The sequence below is a fragment of the Bison bison genome, unplaced genomic scaffold (assembly GCF_000754665.1).
Source record: "Bison bison bison isolate TAMUID 2011002044 unplaced genomic scaffold, Bison_UMD1.0 scf7180017864473, whole genome shotgun sequence".
In the NCBI taxonomy this organism is placed as follows: Eukaryota; Metazoa; Chordata; class Mammalia; order Artiodactyla; family Bovidae; genus Bison; species Bison bison.
This window is the reverse complement of record NW_011495034.1, coordinates 11,832,566-11,855,776: the sequence shown is the minus strand read 5'-3', so window position 1 is coordinate 11,855,776 and position 23,211 is coordinate 11,832,566. Positions and strand designations below refer to the sequence as shown.

Sequence of the window (23,211 nt, the reverse complement as noted above, 5' to 3'; positions counted from 1 at the left end):
ACTGTGAAGAAAGCTGAGCACCGAAGAATTGATGCTTTTGAACTGTGGTGTTGGAGAAGACTCTTGAGAGTCCCTTGGACTGCAAGGAGATTCAACCAGTCCATTCTAAAGGAGATCAGCCCTGGGTGTTCTTTGGAAGGAATGATGCTAAAGCTGAAACTCCAGTACTTTGGCCACCTCATGCGAAGAGTTGACTCAATGGAAAAGACTCTGATGCTGGGAGGGATTGGGGGCAGGAGGAGAAGGGGACGACAGAGGATGAGATGGCTGGATGGCATCACCGACTTGATGGACGTGAGTTTGAGTGAACTCCGGGAGCTGGTGATGGACAGGGAGGCCTGGCGTGCTGCGATTCATGGGGTCACAAAGAGTGGGACACGATTGAGCGACTGAACTGAACTGAAAGAGTATCCATCTTACTACATAGCCCAGGAGACCGAGTCACAGACATATTTGATACTTGTTGGTGGCAGAGCCAGTGGGGAGGGAGGGAGTCTCAGAGGTGAGCCTCCGATCACTGAAGTAGGCAAGTTCACTCAGGGATGTTACAGGGGAGATTCAAGCATTCTACGGGACAGCAGAAGAGAATGGGCATGGAAATGAGGGACTAAAGAGTGAAAATGTAGAACTTCTACATCCTTCTAACTGCAGGATTCTAGGATTCCATGTTGCTTCTTATATTCTATCAAAATGTCTTGCTGAAACTTCTCTTCCATCACAGTGTTAACAATGTTATGAGACTTCTCTGGCCATCTCTTTAATGTTATGACATGTAACCCAGTGACACAGTTGAAGGTTCTTACAAAACTGCTGCTTGTCTCTTCTCTCCTCTCCCTCCCCACTACCAAAATATGACAAAACACGTCTGACCCCACATTCCCTTTTCCTTATCACCTTCTCCTGACCTGTAGAGCCAAATTTCTTCAAAGAGGGGTTTTCACGCACTCTCTAAATTTCCTTTCACCTCAGTTCTCGGGAATTTAGCTTCTGTTGCCACCACTTACCCTATCTTTGCTGAGACCATTTTGTAGTTGTCGGAGCCAGTGGGCCCTTCTCATTATTTCCCTTTCCTGATCTCTACAGCACTTGGCACTGTTGGTTGGCTGCTCTCTCTTTGAACATCCTTCTTCCACAACATCATGCTTTTTGGGATCCATAACTCTACTTCTCGTTCTGCCCTCCAAGTGTTGGTGTCCCCCTAAGTTCTGTGCCCAACTCTGTTCCTTGTTGTTTTCATCCACATACCTCTGGCTTTCTCGAGCTCATACTTGCCATACTCGAGACCCTTGTGTTTAACTGCTTTTATTATTCCAGAGAAACTTTAATTTCAATACACCTGAAATCATACTGCATCTTTTGCCCACACTTCATTTTCTTTCATGTGCCACAAACATTTATCACCAATTCCCACCAGTTCTACATTTTCACTCTTTAGTCCCTTATTTCCATGCCCATTAACAATTCTTCCTTTCAGTCTTCATCTGAACCAATTCAATGAATTTTGGATCAGTCGTACTGTTAGTCAGGGCCCCATCTTTTCTGAACAAATTGCAGCCAATATGTTTTTGGCTGATTTTGAAATGATTTTCAACAATTAAAAGCCTAAACCTGCTATTTATTACCTGCTTAAAATCTAGAGGATCAAGTTGAATTTCTTACTAAGCATTCCAGAACATCTGTAGCAGAGGGTCAAGGTTTCAAGCTTTCCTAGTTCTCTGTGTGTAAGGTGTGGGGAGGGCACAAAGAGAGGGAGTTCAGGTTCTTCATCTGGGTGGCTGAAGGGTTAAAAATGTTACAGTTATACTGCCTAATACAAGGTAGATGCTCAAGAAATGGCTACTCTTATTATGCTCCATGGTCCTATAGGATTACGCTGAGTTCTCTGGATGCAGCTGGCCTGCTCTTTCCTGTTTCAGCTTGTACGTTAAACAGCCTCACCTTTGGTCTATCTGGTTAATTGCTACTCATTCTTAAATATTATACTGGGGTACCACTCCCATATCCAGCTTAGTCAGCTTGACATCACCGGCAAGTAGTCACCACTTAGGTAGAACTCACTTCCTCCTTTCTGCTCCCATTGTACACTGATTTGTGTCTCTTCTGATACTGCTATTAAAAAAAGAAAGGTTTGGTTTTAGATTATTTCAGCAAGTGTATGATTAGCTCCTTGCAGACAGGTGTTCATCATTTTTGTATGTCCATATCTAGCAGACAGATGCTTTACCGTCTGAGCCACCAGAGAAGCCAAGTCACCTGTAGGAATTCTAATAATCAAATCCTTGATAAGTAAATATCCAAATTATGAGATATGCATAAACAAGGGGCAAGAAAATGAGCTTATAACTATTTTCTAAAATAAGCATTAACCATTTTTTGTTGGAAAATTCAGTCTCTTAGTTGAAGAAAAAATTAAAGCATTTGGTAAAAGCTTTTTTTCAGGATAACTTAAACAACACACTACCAGCTCTGCATATTCAAATGCAATGGTTTATTCCTTAAAGATTTTGTGAAGATAAAATGATAATCTTTCTTCTGGCCTCTCAGCACAGTGTCTGCCATGTGGTAGTCATTTAAAAAGTTGGTCTTTAACATTATTATATTTATTCATAGATGTTTATATGAATGTTCACCCAGGCTCTTCTAAAATCTACATTACTGAATCAGCTAAATTTAGCACCCTTAGAAATGGATGCACTCTTTTAGGCCACAGGATACAATGTAGTAGCCTGCCAAGGTGTACGGAAAACTTTAAAAAGGTGTCATTAACATGTGATAGTGGTTACTTGTCCATGTTCATGTGTCAATACTAAACTGCCTATTTAGAAAACTGACAAGCTGGCTTCTTAATACTGAGCACAGATGCTGTACTACAAAGTCTAGGTCCTTAACTATCAGAGTAATTCCAAAAACACAAGTTGGCACTATTTTATATACTTGGAGGTCCATAATTCCCACAAGGGTTTGCATTCTAGCCTTCTAAATTTAGAGAACACACTTTAGTTATACATGGCAATGCAACAAATGAATAGGTTATAACATTTATTTCTCTATCCCGACTTTGCTATTATCGAAGTAAAATAATTGATATTTTATGATTATTATTCAGCGAAACTTTTTCTGGCAAGTCTTACCTGGAATTTAAAAGTATTTAAAAATTACCAACAAACTTACTAGAAAAAAGAAAAACATTGTTTGTTCTAACAAAATTTATTATGCAGTAATTACAAAGATTAAAGATTCTTCCATCTCAAATAAAAATAACTGTTATAATTACACACATAATATAGTACCTTAGAGTGAGTCCAATAAATATCACAGGAAGTACAGGGCATTTTCAACTGCAGAGACACATACTTTCTCACAGTGTGTGACACAGGAGAGCCTGCTCACATAATGATCTGTATAAGGTCATGCTCTTAGTAACAGTCCACACAGAACTGTGCCAAAGCAGTTCTTTCAGAACGTGAAGTACCGGGCAAACCACTCCTGGCGCTGGGGATCTGGAGAAGCCACCGGGGAAGCTTCACTCTGAGGAGGACTGGATTCATAAAGAGAGAGACATGTAACCCAGCGTTAAGCTGTTTTGCAAAATGAAGGGAAAAGCACATAAAACATCAGGGCAGACGACCACAACTAGTTCCCTATGTCAGGAGATGCGTTTTAAAGCTTGGCTATTTCCTCTACACTAGATGGGGTCTCCCCTCCAGGAGAGTGCAGAAGCAGCTCAGATGAAGTCCGTTAGGGAGAAGCCATGTTACACAACAATTACAAAAAAAAACCCACAAAAACCAAAAATCAGACAGTTGAGAAAAGTAATGTGACCCTCTTTGAACAAAAAAGTTCAGGAGGAACTGCGGGATATAAGAACAAGATAACATTCTTCTCGTTCAGCACCTTTTTGCTTTTCATTAAAATTTTTTTAGAATCTGACACAAGTATTTCTTACAGATGTGTCCTTAAATATAACTAATTTAAGTGACTAAACCATGGTATAATATTTTTCTGTATGTGTATTTAAACTTTCATAATTCCACAAGCAGATACTCTAGGGGAAAGGAACGTATTAAAAAGCCAATTTCCCCTCCATCTTCGAAGTTATATACTTTATACTTATCTTAACTCTAACTAAAGATTCTTTGGGCTAGTTAAGAAAATAAAAGCATCCCTACCGTCTTTGGGGGCAATTACAAGGCACGCAACAATATGTAATGGAAACTCCAGTAGCCATGTTCCTTGAGCCCATGCACATGCATCTTAATGATACCTGAACACACCCATGCATGAGGGAAAATAAGCAACACACAGTATTTAGCAGGAGACACATTCAAACGTGTATTTGACTACTTTTCATTCTTGCTATCTTCTTTTCTATTTGAAATAATATCATTAACTAGTCATTCATCAGTTTAGAAAAAAAAGTAGTTTACCTGTAAGATTATTACTAGTGACACAGAGATTTAATAAGAACAAGTCAAAAAATTTTAAAACAGCACAAAATCAGTAAGCATAAAATAACAGTACTTTCTGACTTTATTTCATGAGTAAACAAATAATTTCATTCTAATTTTACGTGTTAATACATTTACTTGAGAACTGTGAGATAAAATTGGAATGTTAATTACAAAACTTTTCTTCTAAATTTCCTACTTTTATCATTAAGTTCCCAGAGCTTATATATTTTTTTATTTTGGCAAGAAGCATATATGTTTATAAATAAGCAAGGGGAAAATAAACAGATAAGAAACAAAAGCCACTTACTAAAAAATATTTTGAATTTCTGTAATAAGGATGGGTTGTTAATGAAAAATTGGTGATAATTCTTACATATTAAAATTCTAAGCATATAATTACATTAGCACCTCTTTAAGCATTTAGAAAATTGACCGACAACAAAATAGAAAAAATCTTTTTAACAGTCAAAAAGGAGTTCTCTAGAGAGGTGATAAATATATTTTGAAGATATTTCACAGTAAAATTTCTTTTGCTAGGCTGTTCTTAAAGTAGTAGATTTCTGCAATGTAAGAAGTAAATTTCTCAAGTTAAAAAAGAAAAAACTGCACTGGTGAGACAGGGCTCACCTCAGAAATGTCTTGGGCTCTTTGGGTGGCACAGGCTGAGGAAGTGGCTTGCTGCTGTTGAACTCAATATCATGGACGGGAGAGTTAGGAATGGGATCCAGGCGGTTAGGATGTCCATTGCCCACTCCACCAGATTCCAGAGCACTTAGATTGGGAACACTCACAAACCTGTTTGTTGGTGACTTATCGTTCTTCTTCTTTTGCTGCATTAAAAATAATACATGTGAGGACAGTGCCTGCATGAGGACGAATGAGAAAACAGGAAGAGTAGAAGAAATAAATTTGGCATGGGAAAATTTTGGAAGCTGGACGTTAAAATGAACCAGTGTTACCCAAAATGTGGTCTGGGGATCTTTGGAGGTGTTCTTTATCTACATGGAACCCTCACAGACAGACATACTGCTTGGATAGAAAGAATGAGGAAAAAATGTTTAGGAATGGTTCATGGGGAGGAGGGTGGGTGGAGAGAAGGCCAAGAGGTAAAGACTATCGGGAGGGAAAGAGGAAAAGAGTACATCTCATGGATCTCATGAGGTTGCATGGGTTTAGGCTAAAATGAGGAAAAGATGAAAAGTTAACATAATTTTAAAAGAGAGGTCCGTGAACTTTAGCCATCTGTCAAAGGGAGGCAGTCCTTGCCTGGAAAATAAAAGGAATGAGAAAATGCTTGGCAAAGTTAGTTTGAAACAAATCTCACATTTCTACCTAGGACTTAGAGCTGACCTAGAGAAATAATTTGGTTTTAAATTCACTATACCATCTCTCTGAAGAGGGAAAATGAAATCTGTATACTTAAGTCTCATTTACCAATTCATTAGTAGTATCATAATTAGCTCACAATCTTTTAAGACATTTAAAAGTTATAAAACAAAAGTGATCAATGTAATCTTTTAACTGGTCTTTAAAATTGACCGATGAAAACAGCAATACAACTGCGGATTGTTAATATCTATTGGCTTTCAAATCATTAGCTTTAAGCTCTATTCATTTGTAGAATCAATGAACATCATCTTGCTATGTGGAATAAAAATTAATATGTATGATATTTTGAATATTCCCATCTTTTACTGACTACAAGCGTGCTAATTAAATGTATGAAATAATTTTTTTGTAAGATGACTCCAGAATTTTAAAGAAAGACAATAGACAAGATGGTCCTTTTCCTTATGTATAATGACCTCATTATCTAGACATTGTCCTCTGTCGTTTTCTGTGAATCATAAAGTCCCAGGAAAGAAGCCTATTTTAGCATAACTGCAAAAATAAAGGGTGATACCGTCTTCAGAATTATTTGTGAAAACTGAATCACTATTAGGAGTCAAAATTTATGAAGATGTATCTTTGGCATTTCTAGTCATAAGAAGGCATAATCAAAACTACTTAAGTTTTTATTTTAAGAAATCAAAAGTATCATTGACAACATTCTACAATAATGATCTTGTGACTAAAAATGTAATTCTAATAAAATAAGTAAAAAGAAAATATTTCTAATCTTGTTTTAACAAGTCTCATAACCTAGCTTTTTAATTAAAAGCTTCAGTTCAGTTCAGTTTAGTCGCTCAGTCGTGTCCGACTCTTTGCGACCCCATGAATTGCAGCATGCCAGGCCTCCCTGTCCACCACCAACTCCCGGAGTTCACTCAAACTCTTATGTCACCCTAAATAATGAATTTAAAAACTGAAACTAACTATATTCATTCATTCACTAATAATTTTTTTTGCAAAGGCTCTATATGCCATTCCATTTTACAAATCATTTAAGTCATTTTAGAAAACAGTTTACAGTTTGAAGCAGTTTAACTTGTAAAGGAAAGATAGATCCCATCTTCTTAACAGAAGTTTTATGAGCTTGGAAAGCAGAAGTTTTTCTGGCTAAAGGCCTAAGAGAAATTAGGTATGACGTGAAAATTAATGAAATATGAATTGGAAAAAAAAACCAGCTTTAGCACTGGCATTTTTATTTCTACTACTGATTTATGCTAAAAGATATGTAATCCCTATAAAGCCAACATACATAACTATTTTTTATTACTTGCTTTATTCACTAGAGTGATTTGTTCTAGCTTATAAGAAAATATGACCTTTTGCTACTGAACAAATATTTACTAAGTCTCCATTATACCTATAGCACCACAACAGGAGCCAGAGTAGTCTGGGGCACCAAGAGGTACAAGGCTTAGCCATGTCCATTTCATTTGTCTATAAGGCTCTTCTATCTGTCCTAAGACAGCAACAGAATGTTAGAATAGGTCATTTTCAATTTTAATTATCAAAAAAAGGTGAGAAGGCCATGAGAAATAAGGCCATTCTCTGAAGACGAGTAGGTGACAAAATGCATGTCCAACCCAAGGCCCATTATGATGGCAGGGAGAGCTGTTGGGGATACACTGCTTGGAGTACTTTTCAAGATTCCCCAGAGGATACTGAACACTAAGGAAATGATGGAAATTATCTTGAAAAGACTCAGAAGTTAGCTTTTTAAAAAAAAAAAGATATGAAAAATGAAATGGTATAACCAAGGTTTTACAATGTTAATAAAACATTGTTTCAAGGAATATGAATTCTCAGCAAATAAATGAATGTTATTAGCATCTAATTCTGAAAATTAGTACACAAAGAATTCATAGATTTAGTCCTAGATTATTAAATTTAAGGAAACACTTTTTGGAAGCTTTATCCTATGCTGCTCTAAATATTTTATAAAAATTTTAATCACGTTTAAAACCACATTCCTATTTTACAATGTTTATAGCACATACCTTCATCAGTGGATTAATAACACCAACCGTAGGACTTGAGTTAAACACTTTGTTGAAGTTAGTTTCTCGATTGACTAATTCCAGCTGATAAAATTTATTATCCTCCTATGCAAAAGGATTACAAACATTTCTTAAACATTTTCTATTGACTATTTAAATCTTAACTATATAAATGCCATTTCATTCAAAATTTAATACAAAACCTGAATGAAAATTTATATACATTATTCAAAGAGTTCTAGACCTAATTGCCAGGGTCTTAAAGTTGGCTGGATGGTAAGTTCTCAACATCTTTAAAACCTTATGCTCTGGGACTCCTCTCTACCCTTTCATACCTCTTCCCTCCAAGGCTAGAACTAAACTCTCTATTTGGCCCATCTCTTTTCCAGAGGGCTGATGTGTGTTTTGATTAGGCTTAACATGTATTCATGGAGCTGTGTGCATGGCTGAGTTGTTTCTGTCTAGGAAGATGACACTATGGTGTATCATTATTTGTGAGTCCTAATCTGCTCTCTGAGACATCAATATATTTCAGCAGTGGTAACCACAGAGAAAAAGTGAATGGTCCATACAGAGATAAGCCCTTTGCCTTTGGTTTCACCAAGTGCTTCCTACAATCAGACTGTAGGAAGTAAACACATAAGTAAATGGATCACTGTGTTGTGAAAGGCAGGGCTATGCTCTAGTAGAACTAGATTATTCAGCCCCCTTCTAGTTACCACTGACTATAATTTGCATTGTTAATCTTAGCCCACGTGCCTCACAGTTCATAGAATCAGGGAGTAGTGAAAAGACTCTACACTACCCTGTGGCTAGAACTGGAAAATCAATAGCGATTTCTACCAAAGATTAAAAAATAGTAATACATTTGCTGATTTCATGGAGGGAATATAAAGTAATTTTTCTGAATCTACTGCTATTAGAGCAAGCTATGATGCATGTGCTCATGTTCACAAAGCTTGGGAAAATGGGTATTTAGTAGGATGAAGTATCTCATACTCTGTCTTTCCAATGCCTGCTTCTGGGTTTCATCTATGAACCCCTAGTCAACTACCTCTTGCTTTTGGCAGGAACTTCTAATGCCAGGAAATAGGATGGCTTTCCTACATGCTTCAAGAAACATTTTAAGGAACAAGGACTTCAAATATAAATGCTCTTAGACTCTCTTTGCACGCTAATATCCAAAGCTGTTATGAAGAAATCAATTAGCAAATACAATGGTTAGCATTCCATTTCTAGTTTTACTATGATTTTTGTCAGTAGCAGTAAAAAGCAGTATTTTACTTACTGATCAGGTCATATAATTTTATAAGATTCTGAAATGTTTTATGAATTTTAAAACATTTGTGTATTTTTATTCTTGAAGAATAATGACTCTAATGAAGGCAGTATATTTATTGTTAAATCTGTATTTTCTTCCCTGATGGACTTCTCAGAGCCCCTAACACCTCAGTGTGCATTGAGACTCTCAACAGAGAGCTGGTAGCTTTTCTTAGGGAAACCCTAAGACAATGGAATCCTTTTTCCATGAAGTATGTCTTTGGATCAGGTTTTGGTGGAATACACTTTAGGAAGTTAATATGACTAATTGGAAGTATACACTGCAGGCTAATGCATGTATGTGCTGAATGTTCTTTCCCATCCAATTCTAATTCTACATGTATAGTACACACACACACACACACACACTTCAACAGTTTATTAACTGTACACTGGCAATGACATATTACTGAACATTCAATATGTATTAAAAAGCATTTTTAAAAAAAATTACTGAAAAAAATCTCCTTACACTAATACCAAGTTTAAATTTTAAAACTGTATTTATCCTTGTAAAACATTTTAACAAATGTTCAATCATAATACATATTTTGTACTTTTTCAACTTTTGTTTAGCATTACTTAAAAATATTTTCCCATTCAACAGCCTATTAATTATTAACATAGTTACACCATAACCTCCCACTTTGCAAAACCGAAACAATTTACCATTAGCTTCTTTATGACCTGGTCTCTTTCTGTAAGCATGGCTTTTAATTCTGCAATCATCTGTATATCTTCTGGTTTTGATTCTCTCATTAGATATTTTTCTTCCATCTCTTCTAGTCTAAAAACAAGAAAACCTTTAGTTCATTGATATGATGCAGACATTATTTTGTAATGTCTATATTTTTCAAATTAGTCCAGCTGAACACACAAAATTTACACAGTTGAACGTTTTTGCTAAAACTTGTAAGCATCATGACATGACTACCTCAAGAGTTAGTGTTATTTCCTGGAACTCTGCTCAATGTTATGTGACAGCCTAGATGGGGAGGGGAGTTTAGGGGAGAATGAATACATGAATAAGTGTGGCTGAGTCCCTTTGCTGTTCTCCTGAAACTGTCACAACATTGTTAATTGGCTATACCCCAATACAAATAAAAAGTTAAAAAAAGGGGAGGCAGTATTATTTAAGGCTCTTTAAGGGTAAATGGTGTTATTAGAGGGTTTGCAGATCACTATTGGAAGAATTCACTCGTTTTTAAGTTATTTAAGTATACACGGGAATAAGGTGGGGTATGTGCTGTAGAAGAAATAATATACTAACCTAGCAATGCTGGCTCGATGCTGGACATGTAGGCTTACTACTGAGAGAATTTACCACACATACAATATTGTGTGATGATAGAAGGTTTGGTAACATACATAAAAAGGACAAAAGATACAGAGGAAAGGGGAACAAAGCACACACACAAATGACCTCATTCTTTCCTGGTTTATGGGAAATGCAGCTTACAAATTCCATGTATCAGCTGGTACATATAAACTGGAAAAAAAATGGTTCACTGGATAATAAGAAGAATTATATTTCCTTCTGGGCCTGTTCATCTGCCCTGGAGGAAGTGAGAAGGTAACAGAACTAAATGTCACTGAAGATTCTAGAACAGAGGCCACTTTTATGAGCAGAGGTGCCACAGACCCTGCAGAGTCTAAGGATAGGACAGGGCTCAGTGAAGAGGATGCAAATAGAAACCGCTAGCTTAGTCTGAAAAAAAAAAAGCACTCTGAATTGTAGAATATTCAAATAACTAGAATACTTTTAAAACTTGTTTTCAAAATACAAAGAATAAACTTAAGCTCAATAAAACTTACAGTTAATGAAGATTCACAGAAAAATTTATTTACTTAATATTGAGAAACTTCTAGATGATCTATTCTCTAGGATTTGATAAGCCATTCCCACCCACCACTACCTCCCCCCACACAATACCAGAGGGGTACCAGAATCTCTGCATTTTTTGTACTTTAACTCCACTAACTCAGCTCAAGCCAAAGACTTGGAGATAACATTTTTGGCTCCCTATCCAGGCCCGTGGCTAAAGTTCTACTCTGGGAAGTAGGGAAGTAAGAGGGGGAGAAGTGTGGAGCGAGGGAGCAGCTGTCTCAGGATCCGCTGGGACTTTGTCAGTCCAGTGTGAGGCTCGTTTCACTAACATCAATTGTCTTCTGCTGTGACAAGTCAATGAGCTCATATACAGTAACCTTGCATTTTATCATGACGTGGCACTGTATTGGCAAAGGTTTATATGTTTTACGGGCAGTGGTTTTGAGAAGCTTGAGAAACAGGGAAAAGGGCATTTGTGTTTCACACCACAGCAGCCACAAGGGGTCACTGGAGCACTTTATCAGTTAAAAATAAGGTACAAGATTTTTGAGCTGTTTCCTGAGACTGTACAAAAATACCTGGTAATAAATGGTCGTTAAAAAAACAAAAATCTTAATTTAAAGCCTTATTTTAAACCATTATGTTGATCTTTTTGTACCAGTACAATGAGAAGTCAAGGTAAAGTGAGTCTAAAACAGTTAAGATCCCTGAACCACCTTTCTGCATAATAAAGGTCTGTACTTAAATTCCAGTGTATGTTTTTGTTTTAACATTCTTTACCTACAGAATTATCAGTTAATCTTCTCCACAAAATATCTTTACAGCACCAAGATTTTTTTTAAAGATACCTGGATATTAAATGGAAAAAATAAATGATTAAATTGAAGAAACATCCATATAAACACAAATGAGAAAGCATTAAAGGAGAGAACAAGTAATATGATGAAGATTTAATTTGCAAACGTATTTCAAGAATTACCAGTCTTTCAAACTCCTGATGGGGGGGAGTACACTTGGTACTCTTCTGATATCCACTCAAGTCAACACCCATCAATCTTTCTTCAATTGCCCCACATAGTCCTGTAAGCCAGCTGCTTACCAAAGACTAGGTGTGAACAACTAGTAATACAGGAGATGGTTTTTAGTTTGTTCTCCTTTAATCATTTGGATTATGAAGAGAAAAGTCTGTTTGGTTCTGTGTATCTTGAATGGTCTTCATAACATATATGCTTATTACACTGTTCCACAACTCTCAAGCAGGCCTTGGGCGTCAGTGCTGCTGCTGCTGCTGCTGCTAAGTTGCTTCAGTCGTGTCTGACTCTGTACGACCCCATAGACGGCAGCCCACCAGGCTCCCCCATCCCTGGGATTCTCCAGGCAAGAACACTGGAGTGGGTTGCCATTTCCTTCTCCAATGCATGAAAGTGAAAAGTGAAAGGAAGTTGCTCAGTCATGTCCGACTCTTAGTGACCCCATGGACTGCAGCCCACCAGGCTCCTCCGTCCATGGGATTTTTCAGGCAAGAGTACTGGAGTGGGGTGCCATTGCCTTCTCCTGGGCATCAGTGCTAGCCAGGATCTAATAACATTGTTGTATTTTCAAGAAACTATATAATTATAGCTTTGCTTCTATTTAGAATAATGAAAAATGTTTTTCAGTAGTAATAATGGTTTAACTGCAGAGTTAAAAATTTAACAGGAAAAGCTGATTAAAATGAGTCAATTAAAAATATTAAGAAAATAGTATCATAGGTGGACAGAAATTACCAATTTCCCAAAGACTTTATAGGAAAGATTAAAGCCTGGCAAACACTGCCTTGAGGGAACCATGCAAGTACATACAGCCTTTTACTCTAATGGGAATACAGATTCCCATCAGAAGTAACACAAAGAGTGAACAGACAGAAGTAGAGCATATAAAATTATTAATTAGGGTTACCAGGCATACATGCCCCACCCCACCCCTTTTTTTTTTCACTCTGAAAGTATATAGGTCAGTGTCTATGGTTCCTGGACAACACTAACCAAAACTATGAATGCTTAAAAAGCTGCATAAGAATTTTCCAAGTTGATAGTCCTTCTACGTTTTTAAAATAACTGACCAAAAAAAAAATTTCAGTAAGTTGAGCTTTTAGAGCCAAACAACAATAGTCACATATCTATTTTAGAATTTTAATCGCATAAGATGAAAGAACTCTAATATACCACCTTTCTCCTATAGCTTTAAGGAAAGGAAATAAAGTAATTCAAGCAGTATAACATTAAACTTTTCTTTTCACATAAATTATAGGCACAGACTCAACCTTGTGACAATAGAACCACCTACATCCTGACCTCACAAAGATTATGAAAATAACTTTACAGCAATTTCAAAATCAAACAACAATGAACTACTAGGGTACTATATTAAAAACTCAAACAACTTTTAAAGAGAGAGTAATTCTAATGCGGTGGAGAACTTCTTTTTAATTAGGGATTATTGACACAGTGGTAAAGAATCCGTCTGTCCATGCAGGAGAAGCAAGAAACAGGTTCGATCCCTGGGTCGGGAAGATCCCTGGAAGACGAAATGGCAACCCACTCAAGTATTTTTGCCTGGAGAATCCCATGGACAGAAGAGCCTAGCAGGCTACAGTCTAAGGGGTCACAAAGAGTCAGACGCAACTGAGCAACTGAGCATAAAAACACAGCACATTGAAAAAAAAAAAAAAACACAGCACAAACCTACTTAAAGTCCAAGTACAGAAACAGTGACAGACTATTTTTTGGGCTCCAAAATCACTGCAGATGGTGCCTGCAGCCATGAAATTAAAAGACGCTTACTCCTTGGAAGCAAAGTTATGACCAACCTAGACAGCATATTCAAAAGCAGAGACATTACTTTGCCAACAAAGATCCGTCTAGTCAAGGCTATGGTTTTTCCAGTGGTCATGTATGGATGTGAGAGTTGGACTGTGAAGAAGGCTGAGCGCCGAAGAATTGATGCTTTTGAACTGTGGTGTTGGAGAAGACTCTTGAGAGTCCCTTGGACTACAAGGAGATCCAACCAGTTCATCCTAAAGGATATCAGTCCTGAATATTCATTGGAATAACTAATGCTGAAGCTGAGACTCCAACACTTTGGCTACCTGATGGGAAGAACTGACTCACTAGAAAAGACCCTGATGCTGGGGAAGACTGAAGGCAGGAGGAGAAGGGGATGAAAGAGGATGAGATGGTTGGATGGCATGACCGACTCAATGGACATGAGTTTGAGTAAACTCCGGGAGTTGGTGATGGACAGAGAGGCCTGGTGTGCTGCAGTCCATGAGGTCACAAGAGTGGGACACAACTGAGTGACTGAACTGAACAGAAACTCAGTGTTTCCCCCAAGAGGACATTATCTTTTGGCTTCAGTACAGTGCTACAGTGCTAAGTTGCTTCAGTTGTGTCCAACTCTTTGTGACCCCATGGACTGTAGCCCACCCGGCTCCTCTGTCCATGGGATTTTTCAGGCAAGAATACTGGAAAGCTTTGCCATGCCCTCCTCCAAGGGATTTTCCCAACCCATGGATAGGACCTGTGTCTGTCTCCCGCACTGGCAGGTGGGTTCGTTACGACTAGCGCCACCTGGGAAGCCCTCAGTACAGTGAGAAAGTGGAAGTCACTCAGTAGTGTCCGACTCTTTGCAACCCCAGGGACTATACAGTCCATGAAATTCTCCAGGCCAGAATACTGGAGTGGGTAGCCTTTCCCTTCTCCAGGGGATCTTCCCAACCCGGGGATCAAAGCCAGGTCTCCTGCACTGCAGGCAGATTCTTTACCAGCTGAGCCACAAGGGAAGCCCAGTACAGTGAGAAGTTAAGGCAAAATAAGGTAAAATAACCTAAACAATAATCATCTCTGAGGCAAATCACCTTTTTTTTTTTGCGTAATATAGTCTGCCATGACTCCAAGTTCTGTGTATATTTACATTTAGCTCAAACACAATTCTTTAAAAAACAGCCCATTCTCTCATTTGTTTCTAAAACAAAAACCATGACCTATTTCTTAGATACAATGTTTTTACTAAGATACTATACCATTCAAAAAAAATAAAATGATTTCTATAGAATATCTAAAAACCTAAGTAGGCTTTAACACCCAGCACTAGAGAAGATTGCTGGTAATCATTCTGTAACAGATACAGACGTCTTATCACTATTTCTACAATGTTCTCTAGGTTCTCTCCTTTAGATTTCTGTCCCCATTTCATTTCCCTGGAGTCCAAACAAGGGCTTGGGACAGGAACAGAAACAAGAAATGTCCAGTTGCTTCAGAGGCCCCTCAGCTCCTGATTTCAACCTTGCAGGTAGACCCACGTTCCGCTGGTCCCTCCAACACACCCACTGCCGAGGACCCACAGGAGGTTCCTGATTTTGAAGCTTCAAAGTCAGTGTGCAGTTGACTAGGAACTTTAATAGGGTGCCCTTAGTTCTTTGAAACAGGCTGAAAATAGTCCAAAAGTTGTTCTTCCCAGTTCCTTAAACCAAGATGGACCCTCCCTGCATTCCACCTATGTCTAAATCCATTCAACAGATCCTAGCAGGCTGCATTTGAGGATACGGGTCAGAAATATCCAACTGTCTAAAATTCTTCTTTTCAATATGGAAGCCACTAGCCCATATGTGGCTATTAACATTTATATTAGTTAAAATTAAATGAAGTTAAAAATTCAGTTCCTTGGTTTCCCCAGCCACTGTCTGAAGTGCTCAATAGTCTTTGTGGCTAGCAGTTACTATACTGGACATTTTTGCTGTTACAGAAAAATCTGTTAGACGTTGCTGGTCTAAATACATTTGTATGTGTGTTTGTTTTTAACTAAGTGAGTAGATACCTAAAACTAGAGGCTAATTTCATGATGATAGCAGGTGAAAAAAGAAATATGGTTGGTTTAGCATAGAAAATGCTTCTAGTTGAAGCAGAAAAAAATGGTAGATCTAGAAAATCAGATAAAATACTTGACTTATGATAATACCAATTCTTTGATTAAAACTGAATAGTAAACTATTTACTATCTACTGAAAATTTATAATGTTCAAAACCATAAAAAACAGAAAGAAGTAAAAACGATATAACCTTTACTCTTTGTAAATTAACATTCCTAAGGAGACAGGACACATGGACAGACAGAGGTTATTATTACTGTGAGCATGGTTTTTCAGAGTATGAAGTGGGAGATTTTGCAGCCTCTGCCTGATAAATAACACAGAGGTCAGAGGAAGGGAAAGCCCAGCCCTGGGGTTTATTGTAACTCATTTCTGCAAAATGTGTGAGGATATGAGCTCTTCTACACAGCAGGTATCTGAGCTCCTAACTGCAGCTCAAAAGGATTTAAAAAGTACCTCCAGTAACCACAAACACCAAAACCCACTATGACTGAGGAAATTATCTCATGAGTCTCTACCATTTCAATGGTAACTTTATGAATTAGTAAATATTATAGGGAATCCTCAAAATTTTTACTTGTAAAATATTCCCTGAGTGCCAACTGATGGGAAAATTCTGTGTAGGTCCATCAGAAAGAGCACCTCACCTCAGAGGCCACTGAAGTAAATGCCAATGACCGGGGTAGGGGGTCAGGTGTGGGGGGGGGGCTGTTTTCTATTTCAGCTGTAATAAAGTGGGCATATATGGTACATATGTAACAATATTTACTATGAGACTTGGCTGGTTAAATGCAGGAAATGAGAGATGACTGGAAGAAGGTAATAGGAATGACACAGAAGGTTATTCTAGACTGTAGAGGACAACACAGGAGACTCTCAGAAGGAAACTCATGTGTCGGTGTGGCTGACAGCCAAGTAGCAGACAGGGAACACGGACGGCTGTGCGAAGAGGCAGAGAAGGCACACCCGAGCCAAAAGTTTGACTTTGAGGGTAATGGAATTAAGTCACTATTTTGACTTTATCAAACTCTGTGGAAATACTTACATTTTTTAATGAAGTCTTTTTAATTGATTGGAAAAAGAGAGATTGAAGGTGAATAAACCATATGATGCAGCTCAGAGTAAATTATTTCTGAGATAACTTAAATTGGACCACAGTTTAGGCCACAGAGATGGAGTGAATGCCAGGTGCATTGGCTATTGAAGTTTATAAATCAATATAAAAAAGAGAGGGGCAAGTAAGTTAAAAAAAAATACACAACAAAAACATAAACCAGTAATTAGAACTTTGGGTTTTAACTATATAGGAGCCACTATGTATAAGCATAATTTTGTGATATTTTACCTTTATTGATTTCTAAAATCATAAATCAATCAAATGCTTGTTGTAGGAATTCAAACAATGTGTAAATAGAGTAATACAAAATAAGAAGGAAGTTTTTGCTCTTCTCCATTCCCAATATCTCCTAATCTAGTTCTTACAAGGAATTACTACCATTAAGAGGCGTATTTGTTTCTTTAACATATTTTGGTATTTTGGCAAAATATGTATTATTAATATATATAGGATCATAATAATCCCACTGGTCACAATATGGATATCTTTTGAGTTTTCACCATGCTGTGATAGGTCATGATCCCTGAGGGACACTTTGGACAAATATTGTCCTAGTACAATTGTAGCAGCAGCAGCTGATTAAACATATTCATTCAACTGCCTTCTTCTAATTAAATAATATATTATATTGTAATTACCATCTGTAATATGGCATTAAGTTTTCTTTTTAAAATATCACTTAATTCGATTCAAGGCTAGCTAACCTGAGGTGAGACACAGTGCTTCTCAATTTATTTATTCTCCACATGTGAATTTTCTTTAACATAAGGTGACTTACGACACTTGTAAAGCTGCATTTACTTCCTTGAGTAGCTCGTTAGTCTTATTAAAATCTGCCCGCATGATATTTTTCTCTCTGAGGTGGTCTGCTGTCATGACATCCAGCTCTTTTTCAAGTCTCTTGTTTAAATCTTGTTCATGCAACCTGTTTAATTTATTTTTAGTTAAGAGAATGTTATTCTGAAGTCAAGCTTTCAAAACTTTCTATATTCTACCAGATTTGAAATGGTTTTTAGGTATAATATATAGAAAATTACAAAATCATTGGAAACAGTCTAAAGTACTTACTTTGCTCTAATCTTCTAGCTTGTTAAAGTTGTCTCCTTTAATGCTTTTTTAAATAACATTTTTAAAAGATTTTACTTATATATAATTTGAAAAGTTAGTAAATGAATATACATCATTCAGAATATAAACATTTCTTTTACAGTCAAATGATAACATAGTCAACAAAGTAAAAACTGGTCTTCAGTATCTTACTGGAAGGCTATCTAGTCATGAAAATAGGCATGTATTGTTAAATACCATTGCAATAGTCTTTCAGGTAACACTGAAAATTCCTTCTGCAGTAATTAATGGCATACCTCATCTGTTGGTTGGATTCACTTCGTATTCTGAGAATTTCTTTTCCCTTAAATTCCAATTCTTTGGTCAGGGCATTTATATTTTCATGAAGGTGCTGCACCTCCTTATCCAAGTCTGAGATGTGATGCTCTCTGTGTCTTACTTCATCCTGTAGATCTGTTATTCTGCACATGTGCTCCTTACTCTGGAAAATAAATAGTTCTGAAAAGTTTTCTACCTATTCACTTTCTCTGTTTAAGGGGAAGAAAATGACATACTGGAATGTCAAATGTAATAAATCTGACATTGCTTCAAAAGCAAACTGCTGAAACCAGGAAACCTCTATTCTCATATATATAAGGAAGTGTTTATATAGATTCAGTTTCAGTAATTTCAGGGCCACAGGGGACTCGAAAGACCATATAAACACATCTCCCTCATTTTACTGATTAAGAAAAGAATACCAAAGAGAGGATTTGTCCAAGAATGACTTATAATCAGTGGCATAGCTGAGATTAGAACACAGGGCTCTTATGTACTCAGAAAGTTATGTGGTCTTGATGTAAAATGCTGGTACCATTGTCCTTTCATTTAAAAAGGACCAGCCTCTAATGAAGGCCATCCCCAAACACATACATCCTGTTGCTTAGAAGACTTCATTTGCTTCATGCTGGTCAAGCAGTTATCTTGTCTGACAGATAAGCTCCCTTCCATCTTCCTAGAAGTCACTGCTTTTGGCAAATTCTGCAGACCTAGACATTGTCAATTCCAGCAGCAGTCTAGCTGAAGAGAAAAGAACTTACCTCCATGGTTATAAGGTAGTTCATTTAAAGCTTTCTAGTAATGAAGGAAAATTTGAGCTGATCATTTAACATATTTGAAGAACAAAGTGAAAGCCATTAGTAATAAACTGATAAAGAATGGCCTTCATTGTACTTTGCCTAGAAATCCATTTCATCCAGACATATATTCAGGATACAAACTATCTAATTAAAGACAGTACTTATGAGAAAAATGTAAAGTGTGAACAGTAGCTGTGCTAGTGATATGGAAATACAAATTATCTTTATTCTTCCTGAGGACCTGCTACTTCTATGGCTGTGCTATTTGATATGGCTATTTATAGTCAAGTTTAAATTAACTGAAATCAATTAAATAAATTAATAAAAACTAATTAAAAAATCAGGTCCTTGGTTACACTAGACATGTCTGGCTAGTGACTACCTTAGGACAGATATATTAAAACAACAGGTCCCTCATCATGGCAAGTTCCACTGGACACTGCTGTTTTATAGTATTCTGTTTTTACTCTTTGTATTATTCACACTTCATTGCTTCACTCAAAATGCAAATAAAATTCAAAATATTCAATTGAAAGGTAATAAACTGACCATTATACTAAAGTCAAATTACCTATTTCTATTTAAAAATAACTCTTTAATATAGACAGTAAATAATTACTAGGGAAATATTAGTCATTACAAAATAATTTTCATAAAATTGTGAACATTTTCAAATCTGTTCACATTTAAGAAGTCATCACAGAACCCAATGCTCTTTTACCTGTCTTCTGCTGATGTCTATGCTTCGCTCTAATTCCATTTTAGCAGCTGCCAATTCTTGATGATGATTATGCCTTAACAAATCAATTGCAGCTGCATGTTGCTGGTTTAGTTCAGAGCGTAAGGAAGCTGGAATCCAAGGGAAAAAAGGGATTTAGTGTACTCTAAAAATATTAGTATTTTAGATAAAATTTACAAAAATTACAAAGTATTTACAAAGTATTATTTTTTAAAATTAGGACATATATATTTCCATTAAAATATCATAGAATTGTGTATACCTCTTAGACTACTACAGACTATCATAAAGTATCAATTTAGAGGTTTATCTAGCTTTGATGAGGATAAGAAAATTTTCAGCTGCTCAAATGAATCAAGGTATTTCTGTATAAGCTTTCAGTTTGCAAGCAAGGTGCTAACAGAAAGGAAATTTTTAAAACTTTTCTCACTCACTAGTAGAATATAACATATATTTAGGAGGGAACTTCCCACCCAGGTAAGACTTCTTCCACAATATCCCTCAATGATGTTAAGCACTATCTGGTAAATGTTCCTGGTGATTTGGAAGTCATCATTTTAATCTGAATTTTAGATTATTTCATAAAATCCACACATACCGAATGCCAGGTACTATACTAGGGGAGAATAAAATATAACCTTGTTTTTATAACTGCACAGGCTAGAGGGAAAAACATCATGTCAAGGAGTTAAGTGGGGTATCAGAGATGAACACAGGTTATAATGAGAGTAGGGGGGATGTTAAGAACCCAGATTTCCTAGGAGAAGGAAACTGGGGATAGGATCACAAAGGAATTGTCACAGTAACACAGGCTAACATATGCAAAAGCAGAAAGAACCTGGTCTATCAGACAAACTATAAAAAGTTTGGTGTGGCAAGCGCCCAGAGAGCAAGTAGTCATATTGGAAAGACAATGGAGCCCAGTTCTGAGAAAGCTTTTTTTAATACAAATGCTTTCCATTGCATGTTTTGATTCACGGTCCTCAAACTAAGATATTGAAAATGTGTGGACCTATGCCATCTTCTGAAACATGATATTGACCTGAATATTTCTGGAAAAGTCACTGTTTTTATATTAATACTGAAGATATGAGTAAAATACAAATTAAAAATTTCAAAGCTAAAACATGAGATTTCAAAGAAATGCTATGCTTCTTAGAGAACAAATTTATGGTTACCAGAGGGAGGGATAGTTAGGGAGTTTGCGATGGACACGTACACACTGCTATATTTAAAATGAATAATGAATAAGGACCTACTGTATAGCACAGGAAACTCTGCTCAATATTATGCGGCAGCCTGGATGGGAAGGGGAGTTTGGGGGAGAATGGATACTTGTATATGTATGGCTGAATCCCTTTGTTCTCCACTTGAAACTATCACAATATTGTTATTTGGCTATACCCCAATATAAAATAAAAAGTTTGTTAAAAAAAAAAAGAAATGCTGTACTTGTAGCAAATCAATTTAGGCTCCTCCCAAGAGCCTCCTAAGTTTTTTCCCCTGGTGCTGGGCTGCTTCAGAACTTAAGGAAGGACACAAGAAATCAATGAAGGATTAAAGTCACATGGTGAGACTTGAGTTAAGCAAAAATTAACCCAACTGGAGTCTGGAGAATGGACCGTAGAAGAGAGATTAGCAAGAAGGCTGCGGCAATAATTCAGGTGAGAAATGGTACAACCATGAATCAAGTGTGGCAGAAGGATGAAAGAAGAGGAAACAGATACAGAGAATATTTAAGAGGAGGAACTAACAGGATGTGGAGTGAAGAAAAAAGGTTGAAGGCACCTCCTAGATTCATAGTTTTAGCAACTCAGTAAACAGTGATACCATAAATTCAAGTGGAAACTTTAGAAATGGAAACATATTTTAGAAGTGAGGGAGATGGTGAGCTAATATTTTAAAACATAGAGTGTGAGTTAGAATATCTAACAGTCTAAAAAGTTGTAAAAGGTATAAATCTAATTCACAAGGCAAGTAGTTTGGTCTGCTAAATCACTTCAGTCGTGTCCAACTCTGTGCGACCCCATAGACGGCAGCCCACCAGGCTCCCCTGTCCCTGGGATTCTCCAGGCAAGAACACTGCAGTGGGCTGCCATTTCCTTCTCCATAGACCTTCTTGGTCTAGAAATACATATTTGGAGTCACAGCACAATAGATGGTCACTGAAGCCACAGATGGGTGTAAAAACAGAAATAATCAAATTGGAAAAGAAGATACACAAATGGTAAATGAGCATGTGGAAAAATCCTCAATACTATTAGCCATTAGGGAAATGCAAAGTAAAATTCACAATGAGATATCACTACACTCCTACCAGAATGGCTAAAATACAAAATAACACATCGAATGCTGGTGAGGATGTGAAGAAACTCGGTCACTCGTACCTTGCTGGTGGGGATGTTTAACAAACTAAACATATGATTATCGTATAACCAACTCCTGCCTAAATTTGCACAAAAACTCCTGCAACTCAACTCCTGCCTGAATTTGCACAAAACAAATGGATGTCCTTCAGTGGGTGAAGACAACAAATATGAGAGGTCAATACTACGGGGACAACTACTGATACATGTAACAACCTGAATGAACCTGCAGAGAATTATGCTGAGTGGAAAAAAGCCAATATCGAAAGGTTATATATTGTACAATTCCATTTACAATGTTCTTAAAATGCCAACATTAAAGAAATGCAGAAGAGATGAATGGTTGCCAGAAGTTAAAGATGGGTGGGGGAGTAAAGTACATGTGGCTATATACAGGCAGTAGGGATTGCATGGTGATGGGAATGTTCTGTGTCTTCTGGGTCTGCATCAATGTCAACATCCTGGCTGTGACATGCACTTTAGTTTTGCAAATGTTACCTTTGGGGCAACTGGGTAAAGCATTCAGAGGATCTCTCCATACTATTTCTTATGAAAGTGAAAGTGTTAGTTGCTCAGTTGTGTCCGACTCTTTGAAACCCAATGGACTATAGCACACCAGGATCATCTGTCCATGGGATTCTCCAGGCAGGAATACTGGAGCAGGTTGCCATTTCCTTCTCGAGGGTATCTTCCCAACCCAGGGGTCAAACCCAGGTCTCCTGCACTGCAGGCAGATTCTTTACCATCTGAACCATCAGGGAAGCCCACGTGTGAATATACAGCCTCATGTGAATCATCTCAGAAGAAAAGGTTTATGTGCGTGCTAAGATACTTCTGCTGTGTTTGACCCTTTGTGACCCTATGGACTGTGGCGTGCCAGGCTCCTCTGTCCATGGGATTCTTCAGGCAAGA

The 23,211-nt window shown here is 37.2% G+C and overlaps 1 protein-coding gene across 5 annotated transcripts in view; it reads right to left on the bottom strand.

Annotated features, from left to right (window-relative positions):
* Positions 1-3,191: 3,191 nt before the first annotated feature.
* Positions 3,192-23,211, bottom strand: part of FAM184A (family with sequence similarity 184, member A) — a 72,721-nt gene continuing 52,701 nt past the window's right edge. For 2 of the 5 annotated variants that reach the window (XM_010861796.1, XM_010861794.1), the window contains 7 exons: positions 19,916-20,043; positions 18,373-18,557; positions 17,787-17,933; positions 9,827-9,944; positions 7,838-7,942; positions 5,079-5,314; positions 3,192-3,538 (listed from right to left, as the gene is read on the bottom strand). In XM_010861796.1, coding sequence (XP_010860098.1) covers positions 3,457-3,538; positions 5,079-5,314; positions 7,838-7,942; positions 9,827-9,944; positions 17,787-17,933; positions 18,373-18,557; positions 19,916-20,043 — 1,001 coding nt within the window. In that variant the 3' untranslated portion in view covers positions 3,192-3,456. The remainder of the gene's footprint in view (positions 3,539-5,078; positions 5,315-7,837; positions 7,943-9,826; positions 9,945-17,786; positions 17,934-18,372; positions 18,558-19,915; positions 20,044-23,211) is intronic. The other 3 variants (XM_010861797.1, XM_010861793.1, XM_010861795.1) reach the window with 2 other exon arrangements.